Source organism: Phyllostomus discolor, chromosome 4, assembly GCF_004126475.2.
Source record: "Phyllostomus discolor isolate MPI-MPIP mPhyDis1 chromosome 4, mPhyDis1.pri.v3, whole genome shotgun sequence".
NCBI classification, from domain to species: Eukaryota; Metazoa; Chordata; class Mammalia; order Chiroptera; family Phyllostomidae; genus Phyllostomus; species Phyllostomus discolor.
In genome coordinates this window covers 111,957,320-111,983,218 of record NC_040906.2, presented here as the reverse complement: position 1 = coordinate 111,983,218, position 25,899 = coordinate 111,957,320, and the positions used below count along the sequence as shown (strand labels likewise).

At 36.6% G+C, this 25,899-nt stretch overlaps 1 protein-coding gene across 1 annotated transcript in view; it reads right to left on the bottom strand.

Annotated features, from left to right (window-relative positions):
- DNAH8 (dynein axonemal heavy chain 8) overlaps positions 1-24,934 on the bottom strand; it is a 305,262-nt gene extending 280,328 nt beyond the window's left edge. The window contains exons 1-8 of the mRNA XM_028509424.2: positions 24,576-24,934; positions 24,337-24,471; positions 19,461-19,545; positions 15,063-15,214; positions 14,185-14,374; positions 13,541-13,704; positions 5,795-5,971; positions 3,437-3,550 (exon numbers count right to left, since the gene is read on the bottom strand). Coding sequence (XP_028365225.2) covers positions 3,437-3,550; positions 5,795-5,971; positions 13,541-13,704; positions 14,185-14,374; positions 15,063-15,214; positions 19,461-19,545; positions 24,337-24,471; positions 24,576-24,677 — 1,119 coding nt within the window. The 5' untranslated portion in view covers positions 24,678-24,934. The remainder of the gene's footprint in view (positions 1-3,436; positions 3,551-5,794; positions 5,972-13,540; positions 13,705-14,184; positions 14,375-15,062; positions 15,215-19,460; positions 19,546-24,336; positions 24,472-24,575) is intronic.
- Positions 24,935-25,899: the final 965 nt, after the last annotated feature.

The window sequence follows — 25,899 nt, the reverse complement described above, 5'->3', positions numbered from 1 at the left end:
AGAACCCATCCTTTTAAGCAACCGAGAGATAGCCAACCTATCAGATGCACAGTTCAAAACACTGGTGATCAGGCAGCTCACAGAATTGGTTGATTCTGGTCGCAAATTAGATGAAAAAATGAAGGCTACGCTAAGTGAAATGAAGAAAAATACACAGGGAACAAACAGTGATGGAAAGAAAGCTGGGTCTCACATCAATAGAGTGGGCCAGAAGGAAGAAAGACACAACCACACAGAAAAGAATGAACAAATAAGAATTCAAAAAAGTGAGGAGAGGCTTAGGAACTTCCAGGACATCTTTAAATGTTCCAACATCCGAATTATAGGGGTACCAGAAGGAGAAGAGGAAGAGCAACAAGTTGAAAACTTAGTTGAACAAATAATAAAGGAGAACTTCCCCAATCTGGCAAAGGAAATAGACTTCCAGGAAGTCCAGGAAGCTCAGAGAGTCCCAAAGAAGTTGGACCCAAGGAGGAACACACCAAGGCACATCATAATTACATTACCCAAGATTAAAATAAAGGAGAGAATCCTAGAAGCAGCAAGAGATAAGGAGACAGTCACCTGCAAAGGAGTTCCCATCAGACTGCCAGCTGATTTCTCAAAAGAGACCTTACAGGCAAGAAGGGGCTGGACAGAAGTATTCCAAGTCATGAAAGGCAAGGACCTACATCTAAGATTGCTCTATCCAGCAAAGCTTTCCTTTAGAATGGAAGGGCAGATAAAGTGCTTCTCAGATAAGGTCAAGTTAAAGGAGTTCATCATCACCAAGCCCTTATTATAGGAAATGTTAAAGGGACTTATCTAAGAAAAAGAAGATAAAAAAAAACTTGTATAGTAAAATGACAGCAAACTGACAATTATTAACAACCACACCTAAAGCAAAACCAAAAGAAACTAAGCAAACAACTAGAACAGCAACAAAACCAAAGAAATGGAGATCACATGGAGGGTTAGCAACAAGGGAGTGGGAGAAGGAGAGAGGGGGAAAAGATATGGAGAATAAGTAGCATAGATGATAGATGGTAGGTAGAAAATAGACAGGGGGAGGGCAAGAATAGTAGGGAAATGTAGAAGCTAAAGAACTTATGACACATGGACATGAACTAAAGGGGGGAATGTGGGTGGGAGAGGGTATGCAGGGTGGAGGGGAGTGAAGGGGGGAAATCAGACAACTGTAATAGCATAATCAATAAAATATATTTTAAAAAAGAAGTTGTGAAAGTACAAAAACAGTGGGTGTTTGAAAGGGAAGCAATTACATGACTCAATACTATTAGTACTTCTCTAAGTTCAAAAGAAAATGTTTGAAACATTCCTATATCAGAAAATGGTAAGAGCTCAATAACAATAAAATAATAATAATAATAATAATAATGTACATCCATAGCTAGAACAATTGAACAAAGTTTTTTTTTACAAATTACTAGGATAAAAAGAACACCAGAACTAAAAGATTTGAAAATTATGTGAATTTAAGCAAGTCTGTTAAACCAAGAAATTGAAATTAGTACACCTTAAAATTTAGAGGTCTTGATAACAAATAAATAGCATTGTATCTTTTTTCCAAGTTTAGCTTTTATAATGAAAAGCTTTAACTATATAGAAAAGTGAAGATAATAGTCTAATGATCATCAAGCACCATCACCAGATTTGACAAATATTAACATTATTTTTTACATCAAGAGCCACTTGTAAGTAGTCCTCCTACAGTAGGTGTTACATATGTGTATTTTATATTTGCTTCTTTAACTCTGTGTGTAACCCCAAATGCTTGTGACATAATTCTAATTTTCTTAGACAAATTTTAATTGCACATGTTACAAAGGTAGGAATTGAGTCATTGAGCTATAGTGAGCCAAGCAACAGCCATATTTCTCTATCGCCATATAACCTGGGTTTTTTTATTCATGGTTGCATACAAAGAAGCACCTAAGATGTTCTTATGTAAAACAGATTTTAAAGAGTGTCCCAACAGAAGTCCAGTTGCTGGTACTAGAGGTAGAAGTGAATAGAGAGTGACACTTAAGGAAGTCATAACTCTTCTTTATAAACAACAAATTATAAATAAATTAAAATCCATCATCTCTTTATATAACCAATTAGAAGACTGCTTCTGAGAAGTCTTCCTTTCCTCTTTCATGGGGATTCCTGATGGATGATGGATTCCCATATGGCAGTAAGAATTGCACCTGCCCAGGACTCTCAACCCACCCTTCCACCCCCACCCACATTAAATTTCTTGGCTACAAATACCCTTTAGGGATGGGTATGAACTACCCCTACATATCCCTCTTCTCCAAATCTAAGTGATATGGAACATAGACTCTTCCCCTTTCCCTGCTTCTAGTATAAAACTAGCACTTAACCTACCCCCAAAATGGCAGGTCAACCATGCCATATAGCCAACGGTGCCATGTATGTGGAGGATTTCACTAGCTCTTCAAAAATTAGAATGGAGAATGCTGAACATGTGTATTAGACACTAATATAAACACTATTATTTTAAGAGCATTTAAATTTAGAGAATACCTTGAAGAGGCAGCATAGTGAATTGGGAGAAAATACAATGTATAATGCCAAAGAGTGCTGGATTCAAATTCAGTCCCATCACTGATACTTATAGAAAAGCAAAAATTCATTTTTCTGATCTTTGAAATGAGGATTGTTGTGAATATAGAATGAAACTATATGGAAATGGCTACAATGCATACAACAAAGGGGCAGGGTTCTCAAGATTGTGGCCATCTTTAAAACTACAAGTGCCCTAAGTTCTCAACAAATACTAGTTTCCTTGATTTCCCCCCTCTATCTAAAAATATAATAAGATATTTTTTACTTTTTGTATTTCATATAAAACATTATGAAATGCCAGATAGTTTATGAATCAAAAAATATAAACTTTAGAAAAATAAAAGCAAATGATACTGTTAATATGTCCTTTAAAGGAACTCTCCTGTAAAGGAAATACTATGGTAGGTTAGTAACTAGAAGAGGGGTCCTGTCCTGCATCACTGATTCACTGAGTGGTGCTGGTAAAGTCACTGTATTTTCATGAGTTTTGATTTCCTAATCTCTAATCTGGTGGGTAGCCTCTAAGACGGCCCCAGTAATGTCCATCCTCGTAGTATTCACACTCTTCTATAATCCCCTTCTCCTGAGTGTGCACTGGCCTTCCTGATTTGCTTCTAAAGAACAGAAATGATGGAAAATGAATATATTTATCTTATTTAATTCACAAATAAGGCCACACTTATGACAATACTATATATTTAAATGTGGGTTAAAATAATATAGTTTTACTTCATTATAGATATGTAATAGGAAAATACAGCTTTTAAGTAACTTTTCTGCAATATGTTTTCCCCACACACACATAATAAGTTATTTTTAAATGCATTAATTTTTTAAACTATACTCTTAAAAGTGTACTTACTAGATCATAGTTATAGAGAGGTTGACATACTTTTTCTAGAGTGTACAAATATCTGACATTATCTTTTGATTCATTTGCTGTATCTGTGATTCTTGCATCCAAATCACGCCAATTCTAAGAAAAAAAAAAAAAGAATTCTGGAACACATCCAAATATATGAGTGTGCTAAAGTTTAATCAAGAAATTCAAGCTGTCTTCCCTAATCATATATACTGATATATACTAAAATAGTAGCTACTTATAGGTGATTGATATATCTTTTTAGTGTAGTATTTAAGATTAAAGTTATAAACACCTAAAACTGAAGATTCATTCCATTTGCAATTAACATCCAGCCCACAGGCTTAAATTGGATTTGCTGCTACTTGGAGTGAATTTTCTAGGTTAGCTATTCACATTATTCTGGGAATTCAAGTATGGGTCAAGTTATGAAACAGAACACCATTTCAGGAAAATATTCCTTATCAGCAAGATGAACTTTTCATAGCCAGCAAGAATGTGGAGAGATGCTAAGGGATTATGGTGTATTGCCTCATTCAACATATATAACAACTGATTAATAGCAACAGTAATAAATAACTCCTATAATCAATACCAAATAATTTCTGAATTTTTTTAATGGGGGGAAGATATAAACAACCTATTCACTAGAGAAGAAACGCAAATAGCCAACAAACTCTAAAAAATGACCAACTTCACTATTAATAAAGAAAAGGCAAATACAACAAGCCATTTTTCACATGTCAGACTGGAAGAAAAAAACTCAACTGATAGTATTTAAAAAGTTGTGGAGTATACAGCCTCAGAAATACTCTCAAGTATGCATATACAAGTTTTAACTGCAGCAGTGTTTGTGAATACATAGAAAAGAAACAATTTTCCTCAAAAAATTAAACAGAGTTAGCATCTGACCCAGAAATTCTACTCCTACCCCTTATCTCCATGCAAAAATTTGTACAACAATGTTCACAGCAGCATTCTTCACAATAGTCAATAAGTGGAAATAATCCAAATGTCCCTAACTGATAAACAAAATATGATTATCATCTTCAACAAAATATTATTCAGCTGTAAAAAGAAAAGATGTGCTGATGCATGCTACAATGTGGGTAAACCTTGGGACCATGTGAAGTGAAAGAAGCCAGTAAAAATGACTCCACTTATAAAAACCACTAAACTGTACACTTTAAACTGGATAAATAAATAGTATGTAAATTATATTCCAAGACTGTTGGCGGAAAAAATAAAGAAAACTGTCTTTCTTGTTTGTCTATAAACAGGAAAATGACTAGATAAAACTTGGTACATTAACATTCTGGAAAACTACATAGCTTGATGACAGGCATAACTCTCTACCATAGCTATTGGAGAAAAGGGTGTTGAAGAATAATCCAATATGACACTATGTTATAAAAAATAGAAACTATGTAATAGAAACTATTATATATTACAAAACTATACAATTTCATATGTATGTAGTATAGTCATATAAAAATATCACAGAAGATGTATTAATAAAACCAACAAATAGAAAACTGTCTATATATACTTACCATTCAGGAACAGGAGTTATGGTTTGGGACGATGTTTGATTAAGAGATATATGTTTTAACTCAGACATACACAACAGTAGAGTGGTTATCAGAAGGCAAGGAGGTGGGGAAGATGAAGTAGATAAAGGGGTCAAATATATGGGTATGGAAGGAGACTAGACTTTGGGTGGTGAGTACACAATGCAATATACAGATGATGTATTATAGAATTGAATACTTGAAACTTTTGTAATATTACCCTGATAAATTTAATTTTAAGGAGACATTTCTTTCATTCATACTTTCTAAATCTTTTACCAAAAAATCATTCATTATTTGTTATAATGATAAATTTTTTATATTTTATTATAAATATATACTTTTTTAAGGAAGAGTAAAAAAAAGGAAAAGGACCTGGAAAGATTCAAATGAAACTGTTAATAAAGATGACCTCTAGAAAAAAAAGGTAAAATACTCAGAATGAGATGTATGACAAGAGGGCATTTTTGCTTTTGAATTTCTAAGTAGTTCTTTCCTCAATGAGCCTCTGTTGATTTACAATTTCAAAAACAATTTAAAAATGAATGGCAATCATCCCACAGTAGTACTGTCAAAACCAGTGTGCAAAATATTGAAGACTAAATCTTCATTTCTATACTTTCTTTTCTTCTTCTGAAAGTAACTGTAGTATATGAGAAAGCCTTACTCAAAGTTTAATACTTCTGAACATGCGATTTCCACGTATGATGCAAAGAAGCAGTTCAATGGGTAATTTTCCAGTTGGTTGTTCTGAAGTATACTAAGCTTTAAAATACAAGGTCTTTACCTTTAACAGTTTGGAATGTGCAACATTAAGCACATTTATGACAGCCTTACAACTCGACCCTTTAATCTGTTCAATGATATAATTGAATTTGGCTGACATGCGTTTCCAGTGCTCCAATTCAGTGAGTGGACCTGAGTCATCAGCTTCTTTTCTCATCTGCTCACTCTCAATGAGTACCTACAATCAAAAAATTCACAGAATATAGAAATGTTGGTTTTTTTGGTAAAAACTAATTATTTTAATCTTTTCTAAGGAAGCTAAAAGTATAAATGACATTCAACACTTAACAATGTTAAAAATTGTTAGCAAACTAAGAATAGATCAGAACTTCTTTAACATGATAAATATTGGGTTGACCTAAAAATTCTTTTAGATTTTTCTGTACGATGGCTCTAGTAGTACTTAGTTGTTTTTAACTTCAGTTGAAACAATGTTGTTAAACTGTATTGTGACAGCTGTCGTATCAGTGTCAAAATTGTTAATTTTGTGTAGAAATGTTAATATTGAAGATGGAAAAAAATACATAACATTTTTGGCATATTATGCTTCATTATTTCAAGAAAGTTAAAAATGTGTGAAACACAAAAAAGGTTTGTGCAGTGTATGGAGAAGGTGCTATGACTGAGCAAATATGTCAAAAGTGGTTTGCAAACTTTCCTTCTGGAGATTTCTCACTGGACAATGCTCCATGGTCAGGTAGACCACTTGAAGTTGATATGGATCATCAAATCGACACACTAATTGAGAATAATGAACATTGTAACATGCAGGAGATAGCCAACATACTCAAAAATCCAAATCAATAAAGTTATTGGTGAAAATGAAAAATGTGCCTCTTATTTTACAGAAACAAACTAAATAGACTTTTTGGCCAACCCAATAGTACCTAGCTACCAAAAATCTATAGCAAACATACTTAAAGGTGAAATTTTAGACAATATCAGTTTAAAACCAAGAACAAGACAACTTTGACATTATTACCACCGACTTCCATTCAACCTGGTGACAGAGATCCCAAAACAAGATAAGTAAACAAAAGAATTCTGATAAAAATTGGAAATGAAAAAAACAAGGATGACAAAATCATCTTTAAAAACAAAAATCAGAGCTGACATTGTTGACCACATTCTAAACATTCAAGAATATCTAAAGACAAACTTTTACAATTAATAAAAGTGAGGTTGCTGTGTATATATATATATATATATTTCAGTAGCATTTTTTTTACAAACCATGTAACTAAAAATATAAATCTATAGCATTTGCTATAACAAATAATAACAATGATAAGATATTGAGAGATTAATGAAAGATATGCAAGATCTTTTTGGGGAAAATTAGAAAACTTACTTCCAACACAAAAAAAGACCTAAATAAATGGAGAGATATACTATGTTCATCAATGAAAAAATTCAATATAAAGATGGCACTGTTCTCTAAATTAAGGGGTTCAAAGCCTGCCCAGAAAGTATACACCCATGTAATATGAAAAATAGAGACATTTATTGAAGATACAAGACACAAGAAACATTGTATATAGGACAATGACACTTCAGTCCCCTTCAAAGTATGCAGCTTGGGACCTCACACAGTTCTCCCAGCATCTCTTTCACTGTTCAAAATGTCCTGCAAAATCTTTTGTTGGAATCATCATCAGCTGCCTCATTTTACTTTTTTGAATCTCATCAATAGTCTGAAATCTCTTCCCCTTCAAAGGTGATTTTAGTTTTGGGAAGAGCCAGAAGTCGCAGGATGCCAAATCTGGGCTGCAGGGGGGCTGAGTCACCTCAGTTGCCAATCTTTGTTGATTGCAGCCCATACACATTCAGCATTCTCAGGTTTTATGTTTGTTGCAGGCTTTCCAGAATGTGAATCACTTTCAGCAGACTCTTGACCATCTTTGAAGCATTTGTGTCACATTTTTATTTATGTTGCGCTCATTGTATCATCCCCAAAAGCCTTTTGAATCATCCAAATAGTTTCCACAGAGGAATGTTCAAGCTTAATGCAAAATTTGGTAAATTCATTGCTCTACTCACTCAGTCATTTTGAATGTGATGGCCACACAGTACACAGGCTCATTCAGCATCTACCGCCCCCAATGACTAGTACAGTGAAATTGTCATTGTTTATACATGCACATTCCAGTCCACTCTCCTTGGCTTCTAGGTTAAATCAACGTTGCACAAGCCATTCTTGTTATATTAACAATGGCTGGACTTTTTCCAGATAGACCTCAAACATTCAATGAATTTTTAATCAAAATCTCAAAAGGGATTTTGATGATACTTGACAAACTAGTCTTAAAATTAACTTGGAAGAACAATTAAACCAACATAATCAATGCAATTTTGAAGAAAAATACAGAAAGGGACTTGCCATACCAAATGGTGACTTATAAAAGCAGCATAGTGTAAGTACAAAAAACAATTAAGTATACCAATAGGATAGAAAAGTTCTGGGTTCCAAAACTTAGTATGTTACAGAGGTAGTATTACAAATTTGTTAGGAAAGAATGGGCTACTAAATAAGCAGTTCAAAATGGGAAAAAATGACTGACTATATGGAAAAAGAAAAAATTAGATTGCCACCTCATATTTTGCCTGCACATAAAAATAATTCCAGGTGGTTTAAATACCTAAATGTTAAAAACAAAATGGTAAAACTTTTAAAAAAATATCAAAGATGCCCTGACTAGAGTAGCCTAGTCAGTTGGGCATCATTTTCAATCAGAAATGTGGCCAGTTCGATTCCTGGTCAGGGAACATTCACACAGTGTCAGCCAGGTCCCCAGTTGAAAGCATGTGAGAGGAAGTGTGAAGCAACCAATCAGTATTATCAATGCTTCTCTCCCACATCGATGTTTCCCTTCCTTACTTTCTCCCTCTCTTGCCCTCTTTCTAAAAATATTTTTTTATTATTGCTCAAGTATAATTGTCTCCATTCCCCCCGCACCTCTCTCCCCTGCTCCTCCTGCCCTCAAGCCTACCCCCCTTTGGCTTTGTCCATGGGTCCTCTATACATGTTCCTTGATGACCCTTCCCCTTCTTTCTCCCATAACCCTCCTCTCCTCTCCCCACTGGTTACTGGCAGTTTATTCTTTATTTTAATGTCTCTGGTTATATTTTGCTTGCTTGTTTGTTGTGATTAGGTTCCACTAATAGGTGATATATGGTGCTTGTCTTTCACGGCCTGGCTTATTTCACTTAGCATAATGCTCTCCAGATCCACCCATGCTGTCTGGAAGGATGGGGAATCCTTTTCTTTCTGCTGCGTAGTATTCCATCATGTAAATGTACCGGTTTTTTGATCCACTCATTTACTGATGGGCACTTAGATTGCTTCTAACACTTGGCTATTGTAAATTGTGCTGCTATGAACATTGGGGTGCATAGGTTCTTTTGAATCGGTATTTCAGGATGCATAGGGTGTAATCCCAACAGTGGAATTGCTGGGTCAAAAGGCTGTTCCATTTTTAGTTTATTGAGGAAGTTTCAAGGGACATAAAGGAAGGGATAAACAAATGGGAATTCATCAAAATAAAAATAAATTTTAAAATAATACTGAAGATGGGCCCTGGCTGGTATGGCTCAGTGGATTGAGCACCGGTCTGTGAACCAGAGGGTCACCGGTTCAATTCCCAGTCAGGGCACGTGCCTGGGTTGTAGGCCAGGTCCCCAGTGGAGGGCGTGTGAGGGGCAACCACACATGGATGTTTCTCTCCTTCTCTTTCTCCCTTCCCCTCTCTCTGAAAATAAATAAATAAAGTATTAAGAAATATTGAAGATGGGGTAAAACTATAAAGAAAACCATGAAACTAATATCATAATTACTGAGAAAGTAGTTATTGCTGGGGAAAGAAAAGGGAATTGAAATTGGGAAGAGGAATGCAAGGGGATTGTTGGTGCTGGCAATCTTCTATTTCTTAACTTGTGCAAAGGTTATACAGGTGTAATTTTTCAATAATTTGTTTATTTCATTGTATTTATTCTTGTCTATTTCACCATTTAAAATAAATAATGTAGGAGAATATCTTCATAACACTTGAACAGAAATGGGTTTATGATACCAAATGAAAACAAAGAATACAAGGAGGACCAAGGAAGGATTAATATCCAGAAAATATTATTTAATTCAGTAAGATATCACCAAGCAATCTGAAAGATAACTAGGTAAAGAATATGAATGCAATTCAATAAAGAGGAACATAAATAGCCACTAAACATGCTCAACCTCAAATGTATTCAAGGTAATGCAAAATAAATCAGGGTACCACTGCACATCCAATATACTGGCTATGAATAAAAATCTGACAATCCCAAATGTAAGGAAAGATCTGAAGAAATGGGAACTCTCAGATGTTTGTGTAAAAAAAATTATAGTTAGTATTTTATATTTTATAGTTAACGTAACCAGTATTTAGAGGGCTTTGCTATCCCCACAAAATATCCATTCTCTACTGCTCTCAGCAGTTCCCCTGGGAAACTCTTGAACTAGTACAAAGGAGACCTGAACAAAGATATTCATTAAATACATATTTTTATTGTTTGCAATAGGAAAAAAAGTACAAACAACTATCTTTCTGGAGGAATAGATGATTAAACTTCTTTACCTCCTTAAACAGAGGATACTAGACATAATTTAAATGTCTCCTAGATGTCTGAACATCTATATAATAAATTGGTTTCTTCATAGAGAAATAGAAGTCAATTAATTAAATTTACTTATGCTAATATGAATGAAAGAAAATGTTAAAGGAACAATGAAACTGTAAAATGATCCTTAATTGTAGTGTACCTTCTATTAAAAATAAAGATTTTAAACACAAATACATAGTACATATACATATATAATTTATTTATATCTGTAATATAAAGCTTACAAATTTTTAAATGCAGTAAAAGTATAAAACTTTGACAGGAACGGGAGAAGTCAGTCACGGGAGGATGGCAGTGATGCAGAGGGAGGGAGAAGGCAGGGTTGGAGGCTTCAGAAGAGAAGATCTGAAGCAAAAGGTCTCTGTTTAATCTCAGTTACAGCAGTGTTATATCATTTTCTGTACTTTTCAATGTTTATGACTTTTCATAACTTAAATCGTCATTGTATTTTTAAGAATACGAATGAGGTAAAAATACACTGTTAATTTTTCAAACCTATGAAGGTTCTATTTTTAATTCATAAAAAGCTTTTAATTTTAAACATGGTTTATGGAATTCTTTCCTAATCTTATTACAAGCTTCTCCACCTCCCTAAATAGAGGATACTAGACATAATTTAAACTTTTTAAATAGCTGAAAGTCTATGTAATTTGAATAACTGAATTTAAAAATGGAAATGGACCTTGAAATTAACTTTAAATTTTAAATCAAACAACCCTTTTGATGTTTAATTCCTGTTACATTATTCATAGATGGCAATCCAGCCTCAAATTGAATGCTCCCAAGGATTCAGCACATTCCATTTCCATCTCTCTCCTTATAAACATCACTCTTGCTGGTCTTCCTTCTTCCTTCTAAGACCATATAGTACAAGTCTAATTTCACATTAAATCCCATCAAATAGTTGAAAACACTATGTCACTCCTATGCCCCCTTTTTTCCCCACGTCAAACTTCTCTATGTACTTTCCTTAAATGACATTGTTCATATCCTTGGTCTATTCTTCTCTGAACTGATCATTTCTTAATGACTTACAGAAGTTCTTTATATATTATATATACAAACTCTTTGTTATACATTCTGATAATATGTTCTCTCAGAAGGTCATTTATCTTTTAACTTTGTTTATGGTGGTTTTTGTCATATGGAAGTTACTGATTTTTCTTTTCTTTTTTTTTTAAGATTTATTTATTTTATTTTCAGAGAGGGAGGGGAGGGAGAAAGAGAGAGAGAGAAACATGAACGTGCGGTTGCTGGGAGCCATGGCCTGCAACCCAGGCATGTGCCCTGGCTGGGAATCGAACCTGCGATACTTTGGTTCGCAGCCTGCGCTCAATCCACTGAGCTACACCAGCCAGGTTAATTTTTCTTTTTTTATGTAGCCAAATCGATCATTTTTTTCTTTCATGCCTTCTGGGTTTTTTATCTTGTTTAATATATTACTGTAGTTTTATGTTATGTTCTACTTCCTTTACAATTTTTGTTTGGCTTTTCATATTACTATATTTTTATAGTAAAATTACTATAAAATATTACTATATATTTTTTTAAATCCTTACTGAGGATTTTTTTAATTGATTTTAGAGAGAGAAAGAGAGAAATACCAATGCAGGAGAAACATCAACTGGTCACCTCCTGTACGCACCCCAACCAGGAATTGAACCAGTGTTGTCCTGTACACGCGACCTTTTGGTATACAGGACAACACTCCAACTAACTGAGCAACCTGGCCAGGGCCTTCACATGACTTTTCTTTAGGATGGCTTCTCTCACACAACATGTTTTTGAGATTCATGTTGTTTTATGTTCTCTTTTTTGAGTTTTACCTTTCAAATCTTACAATACATCCTGAATTTATTTTGTGTATGACAAGAGATCAAAGTTTATTTCTGATGTGATATTTTTAAAGATCTCTCCCATTTTCTACATTGATTCTGCTTAATTGCATATCATTTGCTGCAATCGCCCAAGCTGATTTGCTTGTTTCAAGTTGCTAAATCTCTTATGTCAAACATTTTCTTTTCCATGCTCATTTTTGTGAATGAAAATCTATATTGATTGATCATAATAATTGGAGAGGGTCTCCTTGGCCATTGTGTAGGAGTGGGCTTGAATTCCACAATGGTTTACAACTCTCCCTTCCTCCTATGGCAGAGTAGTGGCTGTGGGAGTTCTCTAGTGCACAGTCATGCACATCAATTACCTGGTGACACCTAGAAGCAAATTCTGTGGCCAGTACTCCAGGCCTTGGTGGAGTTCCCAAAGTCCTTCAATTTTTCTACTCCAACCACTCCTTCCTCCTTGCAGCATAGTTCTTCGAGAAGTAATACTAGAAGAACTAGTATTCTAGTTCTTCACTAGAACTAGAGGGAGAACTAGTTCTGGTTCTAGTTCTTGCTTGGTCAAGATTTTTCTCCCCACTTAACTGAACACTTAACTGAACACTTTCTTTTCTAGGTCGACTGTCCTGTGCTCATGAACCAGAGATCTGTAAGCTGGCTCCTAGAGTCCTTTCAGGGCAATTACATGATTTTTTAGAGCAATTACGTGATTTTTAATAGTGTTTATAATATTGACATAAGTTGGCATCTCTCAGAATGTTGACATATACCCCATTCATAACATTGCTTTTGTTATTGCCAGAGAATGTATGTGGCCAGAGCAGTACTGACATAAATAAGCTTAGTTGGAGCTCTTTGTCAACAGACAATTCCATGGATCAATCAAGAATATTTATTTAGTGCCACTCTCTAATTATTTATTTAGAGACCGGTAGCTGCAGTTTCTTCATTGTGTTCTTTTCCTCTCTCCCTTCTGAAGAGTATAAACAATATACTCCTGATTCTTCACTATTTCGTTCTTAACCCATGTTGTTATAGTTTCCTCCTTAATGTGCAAAATATATTAAAATTGATATTGAGTGGTCCACAGAGAACAGTGAATTTTGTACTGGAGTCAAGAATAGGCTGGGTTTCACAACAGAATCTGGAAGACTCCTCTTCCCTTTACTTTTAGGGATAAATTATAGTGACTGTAGCACAGATGTGACTACGACTCATACCTGATGAAACTACTTGAGTTAGCTCACCTGTTCAATCTGTTTGTACCATATCATCAGCACGTCCTCTAGCTGACGAACAGTTTCCGAATTGCTAGCTGCAACTGTCACGTCTTCAAAAGCATGCAGTTTGGAAAAATCAATGTTGTCTATCTTCTTTAACTTCACTGTTCCCTCAATACTTATTCTAGCACCTAAAAGGAAAAAAAATGTTGAGAAGAGGTGTTTAATGTCAATGTAGAAATGTCATTGTGTGGTTTCAAGCTGTGATTACTAAAATGTAAGAGACCTAATACTTTATAAAAATGTTATATAATTCTAATTAACAATTAGATTGTGACTTGATAGTTTGTTAATAAAATTGTGCTCCAACAATATGAAATAATATAATTATATATTTAAGAATTTATAATAATGTATATGTTTAAATATGGTGAAAATTTTCATAAATAATGTAGGAAGAGAATCCTTCTGCTATAATGAAAAACAAAAATGAGAACTTATTTACTCCTGCAAAGATCCCCGGAAAGAGAGGTGCTAATGATCTGATATCTTATCTATAGGTCTGTAATAACTTTAATATCTTCTTTTAAAATGGAAATTTTTTCTCTAATGTTTATTTTTCATAACAGTCAATTTTCTCATTTTTAGTAAACATGAAATTTTATACTTACCATCTAAAAATGAAAGGTATCTGTTGATGGTTTCAGTGAAAATATGTTTTTCAGATTCTCCTTGTTTAGACTGGTTTAAAGCACCCCAATTATTTGTTGCAAGAATAGCTGGTAGAAATATCTTTGCCAGCATATTCCTAATCCCTATTAGGAGGCCTTTTGAGGCATCCAGAACAGTAAACAGCACTTCCTGAAAGAAAAGCATGCAAATGTGACTTCATATGCTGATCCCGTTAAAGAACTTAGAATCATAACCTATTTTATATTACAATAACCACAGACAATGCATTTTATAAACTACTAGAAAAATTTAAGTGGTTTTGAGTATTAGAGTTCTAACATCAACAAACATATTCTGCCCCCATTTTAACCATTCACATGCTTGGTGCGTCATTTCTGCAGAGGGAAGGAGGCATGTCCTGGAGCCTAGAGTATGTGTGTGAAATGAAACTGATCCTCTCGCATAAAGTTCTCAGTTGAAAGTTGCCCAGTCTCCAAAAAGGGAATCAGAGTAACTGTGTCAGTCTAGGAAAGGAGCAAAGACTAGCCCTCTGCCCAGAATTTTGCATGGAAAAAACACTGGCCAAAGGGCACAAACTTTGTTAAGATGAGTAAGTTTTGGGGATCTACTGTACTGCATGGTGATTATAGTTAACAAGTCCATATTATATATTTGAAAGCTGCTAGGAGAATAGATCTTAAATATCATCATACACACAAAAAAGAAATAGTAAATAGGTATTGGTAATGTTATAGTGGTAATCATTTCTCAGCATGTAAGTGCATTAAATCAACTCATACATCTTAAACTTATACAATCTACTATATCTCAATAAAGCTAGAAAAATGTTTATCTCTTTTAAAAAAGGTAAACATACCTCATGAATATTTTTAGTATTTATTAAAGTATCATTTTGACAGCGAACAAAAAATATACACAGTCCTTTTAGTTTATCCGGGGCTGCATTGTCTATATACAATCTCATCATTTTTGCCCCTTTGGTCACTCCAGCAATAATCCGACCACATTCTGAAAACAAAAGCCAAGAATTTAGCACATGATCACAGAATCGATCAATTGTGATAAATTACCCTTCAACTTACAGTGTCACTACTTGCTTCACTTTATTGTAAGAAGTTTTGATATGACTGTGGAATGAATTCTTTGTCTACAAAAAGATGTCAATATTGGATTCTTTAAGTGTGGTTTCCTGTGGTTCCTTTCCCTGAGCTCTGAACATCTGCTCCTTTTAGCCAGGCCTCAGACAGGGCCTTCACACAAACTGTCCTTCCATCTAACCCCCAATATTTTGCCTACCTAATTCCAACTTATCTTTCAGATCGTCGCTGAAATGCCATGTCTCCAGGAACCCTCAATGACTCCCCTGAGGCAATTCAGCTGTTTATTAAATATATTCATAGCACCCAATTTCTTATATTTATATTAAATTCTTTCCTTGAACTAATTTCAATGAAAACTAATAATTTAATTATAAATCTTTAACTTAAAAAACTATTAATACTATAATTTTGTTAAATGGCTGTTTATAATATTAATATGCAAAATCAAAGCTTTTCTATTTATATCAATAGCCAATTTAAAATATGACATATACAATTTTTAATTCCCCATCACAAAACCACAAAAATGTTTTATATGCCTTGTTTTCTTTCCTTTGGGTTTGGGGGATTCCTCCCAACCTGTGATTCTGGAGGACACCAGTCTCAGAGTCCTGCAGTGATGGGTACCTAAAAATCATACTAGACTCCCTAAAAGAATGTAAATCTTGAAGCCCTGGCCAGGTACCTCAGTTGGTTAAAGCATCATCCCAATATGCCACGGTTACAGGTTCAATCCTCGGTCAGGGCATGTACAAGAAGCAACCAATGAGTATATAAGTAAAACAACAAATCGATCTCTCTCTCATCAATAAAATAAACAAACAAATAAGAAAGAATGTAAATCTTGAAGAGAGACACAGAGATAAAAGAGGATTTAAGAGATGTCAACCTGGTGATGGACCCCTCCCCTACACACGCAAAAAAAACAAACAAACAAAAAAAACTACTCTGAAATCCATGGAAATACTCTATTTCTGCCCTTTCCAGGGCCTGATGGTTCAACTAATTCTAAAATTTGTGGACTACCCATTTTTTTCTTACATAAGCCACAGCCTATTTCTGTTGCTTGCAGCGGAAGAACACTGATACAATGTAAGAGCTTAAATGCTCATTCATGGAGGTTGGCACAGGAGCTACCTGTAAACTAAATATTCTCCCTTCCCCTTCTCCTTGATAAAAGAACCTGATTCTGTCCCATTAAGCAATGCGTACATTCCCTGGAAGAGTGCTTTCTCAGCCTCCCTAGCCCCTAAGAAACCATGTGACACAGTTCTGGTCAATAAGACATAGACAAGTTCAGCTTTCCTGGTAAAAGAGGAGAGGTGTGACCGGTGAAGCCCTTTCACACAAGTGCCTTGAACCTGGATGTGATGCCTAGAGTTTCATGGGGCAAACATGAATATAGAGTCAACATGTTAAAAATGGCAGGATAAAGGGGATCTGTTTTCTGATGGCACTGCTGAGCATCTGAACCACTGCTAGTCACTGTCTACCTTGTTACAAGAGAAAAACAGACCCCCTATTTATTTAAGATACTATTAGGATTTCTCTGACTTATAGCTGAACATATTCCTGGCTGACAGATCTATCAATAGGGGAAAGGTTTATAAAAATCACAATGCAACTATACTATGGAATACTGTACATTTTTTAAACATAGAAAATGTCAAGTGCAAAAAGCAAGTCAAGCCCTGGCTGGCGTAGCTCAGTGGACTGAGCGCAGGCTGTGAACTTAAGCATTGCAGGTTCGATTCCCAGGCAGAGCACATGCCTGGGTTGCAGGCCACAGCCCTCAGCAACCGCACATTAATGTTTCTCTCTCTCTTTCCCTCCCTTCCCTCTCCAGAAATAAATAAATAAAATCTTTTAAAAATCTTTAAAAATATATATATATATATATATATTTTTTAAAAGCAAGTCAGAAGTAAGATACATTGCCCTGGATGGTGTGGCTCAGTGGATTGAGCACCAGCCTGCGTGCGAACCAAAGGGTCTCCGGTTTGATTCCCAGTGAGGGCACATGCCTGGGTTGTGGGCCAACTGCCTGGTAGGAGGTGCTCCAGAGGCAACCACACATTGATGTTTCTCTCCCTCTTTCTCCTTCCCTTCCCCTCTCTAAAAATAAATAGAATCTTTTTAAAAAAAGAATAAGATATATTATATGGTCACAGTTTTAAAATGATAATTAGCATTTATATGTTAAAACATGCATATAAGAAAGACATATAGAGGAATAATTTACCTCTACATGTAGTTGATAAATGTATTACTTTGTAGGTAGCAAGAATAATGATTAAAAATAGGTCTATCCTTTCTTCTGACAATTCTCCTGAGAATTCTTCCTAAAGTCTTCCTAATCCACATAGAATTAGCTTCAGTGATTTTTAGTGAGGCATTGTTTATAGAAGCAAAAAGTTATAAACAATCTAAATTCTAATAATAGGAGATAAGTTTTGAAAATAATAATTACCTTAGCCTAATGAAATACAATGCGCCTGTTTAAAATTTAATTGTAAAAATGTATTTAATGGCACAGAGAAGAGAATATTATCAAATGTTAAAAGCTGCCATTGAGTAATATATATAGTTGGATCCCATTTTGTTATATATATATATACACACACACACAATATATATATATATATATATATATATATATATAGTACCTACATATTACAAAATGGTATTCGGCTCTACATGTTATATATCCAAGTCCACATATCTACATATATAACTATATATGTATATATACATATATATACACTCTACAAATACATCTCTCTCTGTGTCTCCTTCCTTTCTTCCTTATTATTTATTTATTTATTTATAGAGGGTATCCATCAAGGAGTTTCAAGTGAGTGGGAAGGTGGGTGATTTTTATTTTTCTTCTAATGGTAGATATTTTCTTTTAAATACTTTTCAGTTATTGTTTTAATTTTTAATAAGTTATGAAAACATGGACCATACAATAATACCCCAGCATAAGAACTGGGAGAGACAGAAAATCAACAGAGCAGACCTAGTCACTATGTATGAGTTTATATATTCTGCTAGGGAAGAAAGACACATATATTTAACAATTAAATGAAAATAGAAGAACATAATCAGATACTGTATTTTATGATGCAGACTTTAAATGCCACAGAAGTCTAGAGAATAGGGATGGGTGTGATTTGGCACATTCTGGGAGGGCTCTGTAGAAGAGAGTGCATTAGGTCATCTGGAGGAAGCACAGGATTTGGGTGGCTGGAGAGGAGGAAGGCATTCTGAGAGAGTCAGGAGGGCAGAGGAAAGTGCACGGAATGACTATGGTATGAACAGAAAGCAATGAAGGAACTGGCTTACAGGCAGCAGAAGGCTCATTTCTGGAACAGGAAATCAAACTACACAGATACTGTGTGTCCAGGTTACTCTGGGCCTCAGTGGATAAATGAAGGGTTGGACCCAATCCCACAACTAGCAGCACAAAAAAAGATTTACTTGGCAGGAGTAAGTAGTGTGAACTTCAGAGGGGAAATCTGGTACCAGTTTTTAGTCTGGAATACTAGGGAAGGCATGAAATACGGGTCCAGCCTTAAGGCAGCAGAGGAGGAAAGTGAGAAAGGACCAACAGGAAGGACATACCAAAGGTAAAATCCACAGAGTTTGGAAGATAAGTCTGAAACCAAAATGATGGCTGTGCACTAGTTACTAAGGCAAATGTTTAACAACTTGGTAAAGTGTCATCATTTTTAGGAATAATGTAAACAGTAGGGGAAGGCAGACAGTCCACCAGGCAGCTGTGGCAGATACAGGTGTGACCCAGGACCACAGGAGCGGCTGCTGAGCTTGCGGATGATTTTGTGACCACTTCCAGTCATCTGAAAACATGTGCGCAAAATGACTCCGCCTGTTTCAGGGAAAATCCAATTAAAGTCTGGTAAAAATTTGTATTCCCCAAGAGAGGTCAATGATTTCTATAAGGATGTTTTCTCCTTAAACCATTAAGGTAGCACCTGAAATACAGACTTGGATTGAAAATGCACTGTTTTGAAGATGTGAGCGTCTAGTAAATTTTCTTTCTAAAGATTTTCTACATGTAAGAGAAAAGACACGCTGAACTTTAACATTTATTAACTAACAGGAAGCACATTACCCTAGTAAAACATCCTTACCAATGCCAGGTGCATCTCCTTCCTGATACAAAAATTTCAATGTCTTAGAGCCATCTTTCATTAAAAAATAAGAAAATGGGTCCAGCTGTTAAATAAAAGAAAAAATGATGATCAATAAAATGACTAAGGAGCTATAATAAAATGAACCAAGCCCTGTGCTAGGCATTTTACATTCCTTATTCCTTATCATTTTCTAGATTTAACAAATGAGGCTCAAACAGTTTATTCAAGGTCCACAGTGACAGGCACATCAAAGGCAGGATTAGAATCTGAACTAATTTAACAAATTCCACAAAATTACTGTGGAATGTAGGGTGAATTCTATTTCCAAACTGACATTAATAAGCTACATATGTAACTGCGTGGCACTTACCTGACCCTCTTCATAAAATCTTATAGAAGTTAATGGGTGAGTCCAACTCTAGGTAACTATAAAGAATTTTTGTTAAAAAAAATATTCTTAAAAGCTGGCTTGAAGAATAGAAAACTTGCCTGATTAACTGTTTTGTTTGACCAATTATTTGAGTAAATGTTTTTAACAATTGTAATTTGACCAATTTGTAGCCAAACTAATATAAAAACAATTATAACAAGTCTTCCTATTTATAAGCATGAAGTTCTTATTTAATTATGAGCCAGAGTAATACTTTAAGTAAGTAGAAAACTAAGTAGGTCATTTAAACAAAAACCCTCACGCATCATTTGGGAAATACAGTTATTGAACCCACTAATTTCATACATTGTATCTCTTGGGCAGTGGGTTTCTCTTCACTTATCACATGTGGGAAATATCCTGGGTCTGGTGAAGCTTCTCCCCCTAGGACAATGGCTCTCAAATTTGAGTGTGTCTCAGAGAAGTACCTGGAAGCTTTTAGAAAATGCAGAATGCTGGGCCTGAGGATTTGCATTCCTAAAAGGTTCCAGGTGATTCTGAAGCTGCTGGTCCTGGGACCATGTTTGAGAACCACTACCTAAGGAAGGAAACGGAGCCACAGTGATGTGCAAGATTCTAGCCCTTAATTTTCTACTCTTCCATTTCACACATAAACTTGACTCTTGCACAATTATTTCAGGTTGTAACCTGATAGATACAGAAGCTGCCAGCACAGCTATTCTTGCCCAGTTCCATAAATACTTTCTTGCTATGTCTGACTTTTATGACCCATCAGCAATGAAAGCATACAAATTCTCAAAAGTAAAGCACTTGACTGTGATTTAAAAAAGAGATCACAACATAAAATGCAACAAATTCTTTTTTAGACACATTGTACTCCTGAGAGCAACAGAGTGAATGTTGTCATAGGCCTAGATCATGACTATGGATTAGGCAAATTTACCCATTACATGTAACATTTTACAAATAGTTCATCTGAGCTTCATCACGACTTTGCACTAGGTAAGGTGGCATATCATGCCCCTCTTGCAGAAGAGCTAAAAAAAAATTGGAGTGAATGATAAAAGGCACGACCACAGTACAGAGCCCGGAACTGGACACCAGCCCAGCGCCTCCAGATCTGTGCTCTTTCCACAGAACTACGTTGTTGCCACACTGACTTTGGAAAACACTGTCGTGTAAGTCAGGAAAGCATCGTCTGTGACTATCTTGACCACTGCTGACTGAAGGGAAGAGTGAAAGAGAAATGGTGAAAGCATGAATGTTAAGAGGGTAGATACCTCTGTATCAGTAAAGGTCCTGGCAAGAAAAGCATCCCAACAAAGGAGTTTTCAAAGAAACTTTATAATAAAGAGGCTACTTCTAAGGTCAGAGCAGGATCAGAGAAAGCTGTGGCCTTAGCAACAATATAACGGGACCAGCAAGGAAGGAAAGGAAAACCAGTGCCACCGCAAGGCCTGAAAGGGTGGGCATGGGGAGAACAGTGTAGCTGAGAGCAGGCTGAGAACTGGAGCTGTGGAAGAGGAACTGCTCAGGAGGAGCTGTAGTTATGGGAGAACATGATCACAGCCAGAAACAAGGCCAAGTGGGGAGGATCAGACTTCCCTTCTGCCCTCCAGGCTCCTGCCGGTATCTCCCAGTGGCTGAGCCACGTGGAAGCCACAGAGCAAAGGAGCCCAACTGATGGATTCTAGAGAGGTCAACCTTCCAGACCACAGAAAAGGGTGGAGCACAGTGGAGAATGGATCTCAAGGCAAACAAAATAACCACCATACCTTGTGTTGCCCACTACTTCCTTGTGCCTTTAATAAGCTGTTTTCACTCTGCACAGCACACTTATCTTCACATAAATGGAAAACTTTTTCATGTACAGTTTTCTAAATCACCACACCAACCCACTATACTCTTTGTTCCTTGTTCCATTTCCTTACTCACCTGTCTACCAGTCTTTATGCCAATTTACTATGTCCTTGCCACAAAACAAGCACTCTAATCTCTCCCAGATTTTGACATTGGTTTTCCTCACATCTTCCCTCCACTGTGGCTTTGCACTTCACAAACTAAGGAAACACGTTTCCTGGCTTGATTCTTCCCTTAAGACCTAGATTTCCCATTCTTTGCAGCCTAAGTAGTGTCTGGTCATGGCCTTAGTGGAAGGATAAAACCACACAAACCCAAAGTCTGAGACATACACTAGAAATGACAAATAGAAGGGTTTGTAGGCACATGGAACCCCCACTTTCTGGCTAGCATGCTAGCCAGCAAGAAAGACCTCCTCCAAGCACAGAATATGAGTCTGGAAAGCCACATGACAAATATTTAAAGGTGAATCACCAGCTCTGCAGGCACCCATCTCTAGGACTTAGTCCTAGAAGCTGTCCTCCCCTGAAGGCACTGGCCAAGCCCAATGTCTATGCCTAAACGCATTGCTGAGTTGCTGGGACTCCAATTGTGGGATGAGCCAAATTTGCAGCCTAGCCATTTTTAGGTGAAACGAGGTTGCTCACCCACCTGGTTTCCTCCCTTACCAAACACAAGAATGGTCCTTGGGACAGTCCTGAAGCTTGGGCCTACTGAGAAACATCTTTTTAGAAACTGGCCTTTTCTTCATCTCATAGTTATCTGCTCAGGGATGTGTACAGGTTGTTTTGTACCACTTTCTTCTACTTTAAGAACGGGCAGGCACACAGGCAGAGTTGCCCAAGGAGCCTAAATAATCTGCAGGGAAGGGAGGCCAGGAAAGTATTAAAACAGGCAAAACAAAGAGAAACAACTTGAGAATAACAATAAGAATCCTCTTGCTATATGGATGGAATCATCCACAGCCAAAACAGATTACAGAATTTGGGGGTCCAGTGCAAAATGAAAATGCAGGACTGCTTGTTAAAAAATTAAGAGTTTCAAGATGGTGACAGCAGATCACTAAACCAAGCGATAGGCCCTTCACCACAGGGGCCTATTTAACTACCCAGGTTGCATGCCCACGAAGACATCCTTGACCACACCTCTCCTTTCCCGCAGGGAACGTTGGTGAACTGAGAAACCATACTCTACTTCCAGTTGTTTGCTGTGGCACCTCTTGTTTTGTGTACATCTCCATGCATTTTTCTAGCCTTCACCACTGAAATACTTTAAAGGTATTATGTCTCTGCATCAATCACATTTCTCATCTCATATAACATACTAAGGGAGCTGGAAAATAAGTAATCCCATTTATACTGTCAGGGAACTGCTAATTATAAAGTTTTATAATGGTCTTGGAAGAAAGAAAGGGCAGATAACTTTCCACACCTTGACAACACACTGCATCAAGCAAGGGAGAGGCTCTTTCGGAACCATTCCACAAAATCGTGGCTCCTAGAGCAAGCTAGTAAGTTTTGCCCAAGTTTACAGGTCCCTGTGAAAGCAGGGTGTAGGGACCCTGATAATGACAACCTCATCACAATACCGCCACCCACCCAACTCTCACCAGTGCACTCAGTGGGACAATCAGCTCACCACCAAGCATGTACCTGCTCACTGGTCTTGCTGGGGCTCCAGTCCAGTCCACTTCACATCAATAAAAAGCTCAAGCAGCTTTTTATTAGTAGCAGTTAATTTAACAATAGAAGTAATTCTATTGCAAATCAATTTAGAATTCAAACTACCAGAAAGGAAGCTATGATACTGCTTCTGAGAGCTGCTAGGAAAGTCACAGCTTATCATGTTACTATAATTAGGGTGGCCATATAAATTCATCATCCTAAACTGGGACCCACTTATGAGTAAAAGGAAGGAATGTTAATAATTATAGGAGGAAAGTAAGCATAATCCAGGACTGCCCCTAACATGTTAAAATGCATGGTAATTGCCTTGTTGTTTTCTACTGTACTCATTCAATAGTCACTATTCCCTAACTCATATTTATGCAGTTTGTTTTTCTGTCCAAATGATCTGCATATGTAGTTCATATAATCTGTTCTTTTAAAATACGACTCTATCTATGCTTGACTATCCCTCTAACAACTTCTTTTTTAATCCTCATCAGAGGACATTTTTTCATTGCTTTTAGTGAGAGAGGGAGGGAGAGAGAAACATCATGTGGGAGACATCAATTATCTGCCTCTCACATGCACCCCAGGATTGAAACTGCAATCTGCATATATGTGCCCTCATGTGGAATTAAATGCTTTCAGTCTAAGGAAGGATGCTCCAACCAACTGAGCCACACAGGCCAGGGCTCCCTCTACCCTCTAAAGGCATTCTGAGTTAGAATTTTAGCCAAATTCTGTTGCTAACTCTTCTTTTTCCTTAGTTCTTAATAGTAGGCCTAACTAGAAATATCATTCAACTGGTTTTAATTCTATAAAATAAAGCTTCTCTAGTCAGTAAAATCCAGCCTTCTCTTTCTACATATCTTGTTGTTCATGACCATGACTCCAGTTTCTTAAATCGATCACTTCTGAAAGAGAAATTTAAAAAATAACGATAAGACAAACTTACAGATGGGCAATCCAAAATTAACTCTTCGACGGCTACTATGTCCAGCCCAAGGTTTTCTGATAGAATTTCAAATATATATTTGTATAAAGGGTCAATCTTCAGTTTTCGGTTTTCCCTCGCATCTCTAAATCTTGCCTAAAGAATAGAAACCACGTTCAAAGTTGTGATTATAAAGAAAAACAGAATATTTCATTTGAAATAAATGTGACATATAAGAAAAATATTATTATAAGCAAAACCTGTCTCTCTTTTAAAGTTTCCTGTAGAGTGGGAATGCCACTCATACTTCGGAGGTATCTGGATGACCTACGGGAAGACTGAGAAAGTGCTTCGGAAACCATCGACTGAGCTATTCGGGGTGCAAGCCTAGGTCGAATTCTGTGTGGTTCCGGTTCATCGTCGTCTGGAAAAACTATTCTTTCATCAGAAGAAAGGAGATTCAAAATATCGCTTGCAGAAGGAAGACGACTTTTTTCGGAAAGAGGGACTGTATCCTCCCCAGAGGCTGCCTCTCCTGCAGAGATTGCCTCTCCAGGGGCCTCTTCCGGTAGGTCCTGCTCGGTCCCTCCCTCTTTGCCGGAAGAGGGAGGAGCCTCTTCGCCCTGAGGGGGCGGGGCCAGTCCTCCCGGATCCTGAGGGGCATGGTCTTCTGAACCTGCTGAGGGAGGGCTCTCTTCTTCCGGAGGGCCTGGGCCGTCTTGCTCCGTGCTCATGCTGTCCTCTCTTTCCTCCTGCAGAGCACTTTACACTACAAAACCTAGAATTATAAAATGTTTTCTTTTAAAAATATACAATAAATTGAGTGCTGTATGTCCATTTATTCCTCCCCTTGAAGCTAGACAAGTAACAAAATCCTCTAATTCTCCTTTACTATGTATGTTACCTGGAGAAGCTGAATTTACAGGACTAGAGAAATGGTTTATTTTTCAATCACAGTTTATCCTCGATATTATTTTGTATTAGTTTCAGGTGCACAGAAAGATGATTTTTTAAAGGGGATAATGCACACACACGCACACACACACACACACCCTAGAGGCTTTTCAAACTTTAAAAAGGCCTCCCGATTATGATTCGACCGGAGGGGACTACTGCTCCACATATCCCATCCCCGTCACAGCAACCACTGCCACTGCTGTGAAGGCACCTGTCCTCAGGGCTGCAAAAAGATTGAGAGCAGCTGCATTAGAGCTCTGACTGGTGATGACAGCAGAGATACTGGCTCACTCGTCCAAGAAACCCGGCAAAGCACTACAGTGGACTGAAATGTTCCTTGCTGGGAGCACCACTGTGGCACAATGTAATTCACCAACCAAACACTCAACTACCCAGCCAGACATCTTTATGAGCATAACCAAGAACCCAGCAAAAGCATAAAACATTCTCTTAGCAGCCAAAACATCTCAAACATCAAATCCATGCTAAAATGTAATGATGACTATATAATGAACCAATGCTACCATATAAAGTAGAAATCCAACCTACTCATACACAAAACTCTAGTTATATAGGAGTGTGGAAGTTATGTGAGCATATAACCAGGAAAATTAGGAGACACTAGTG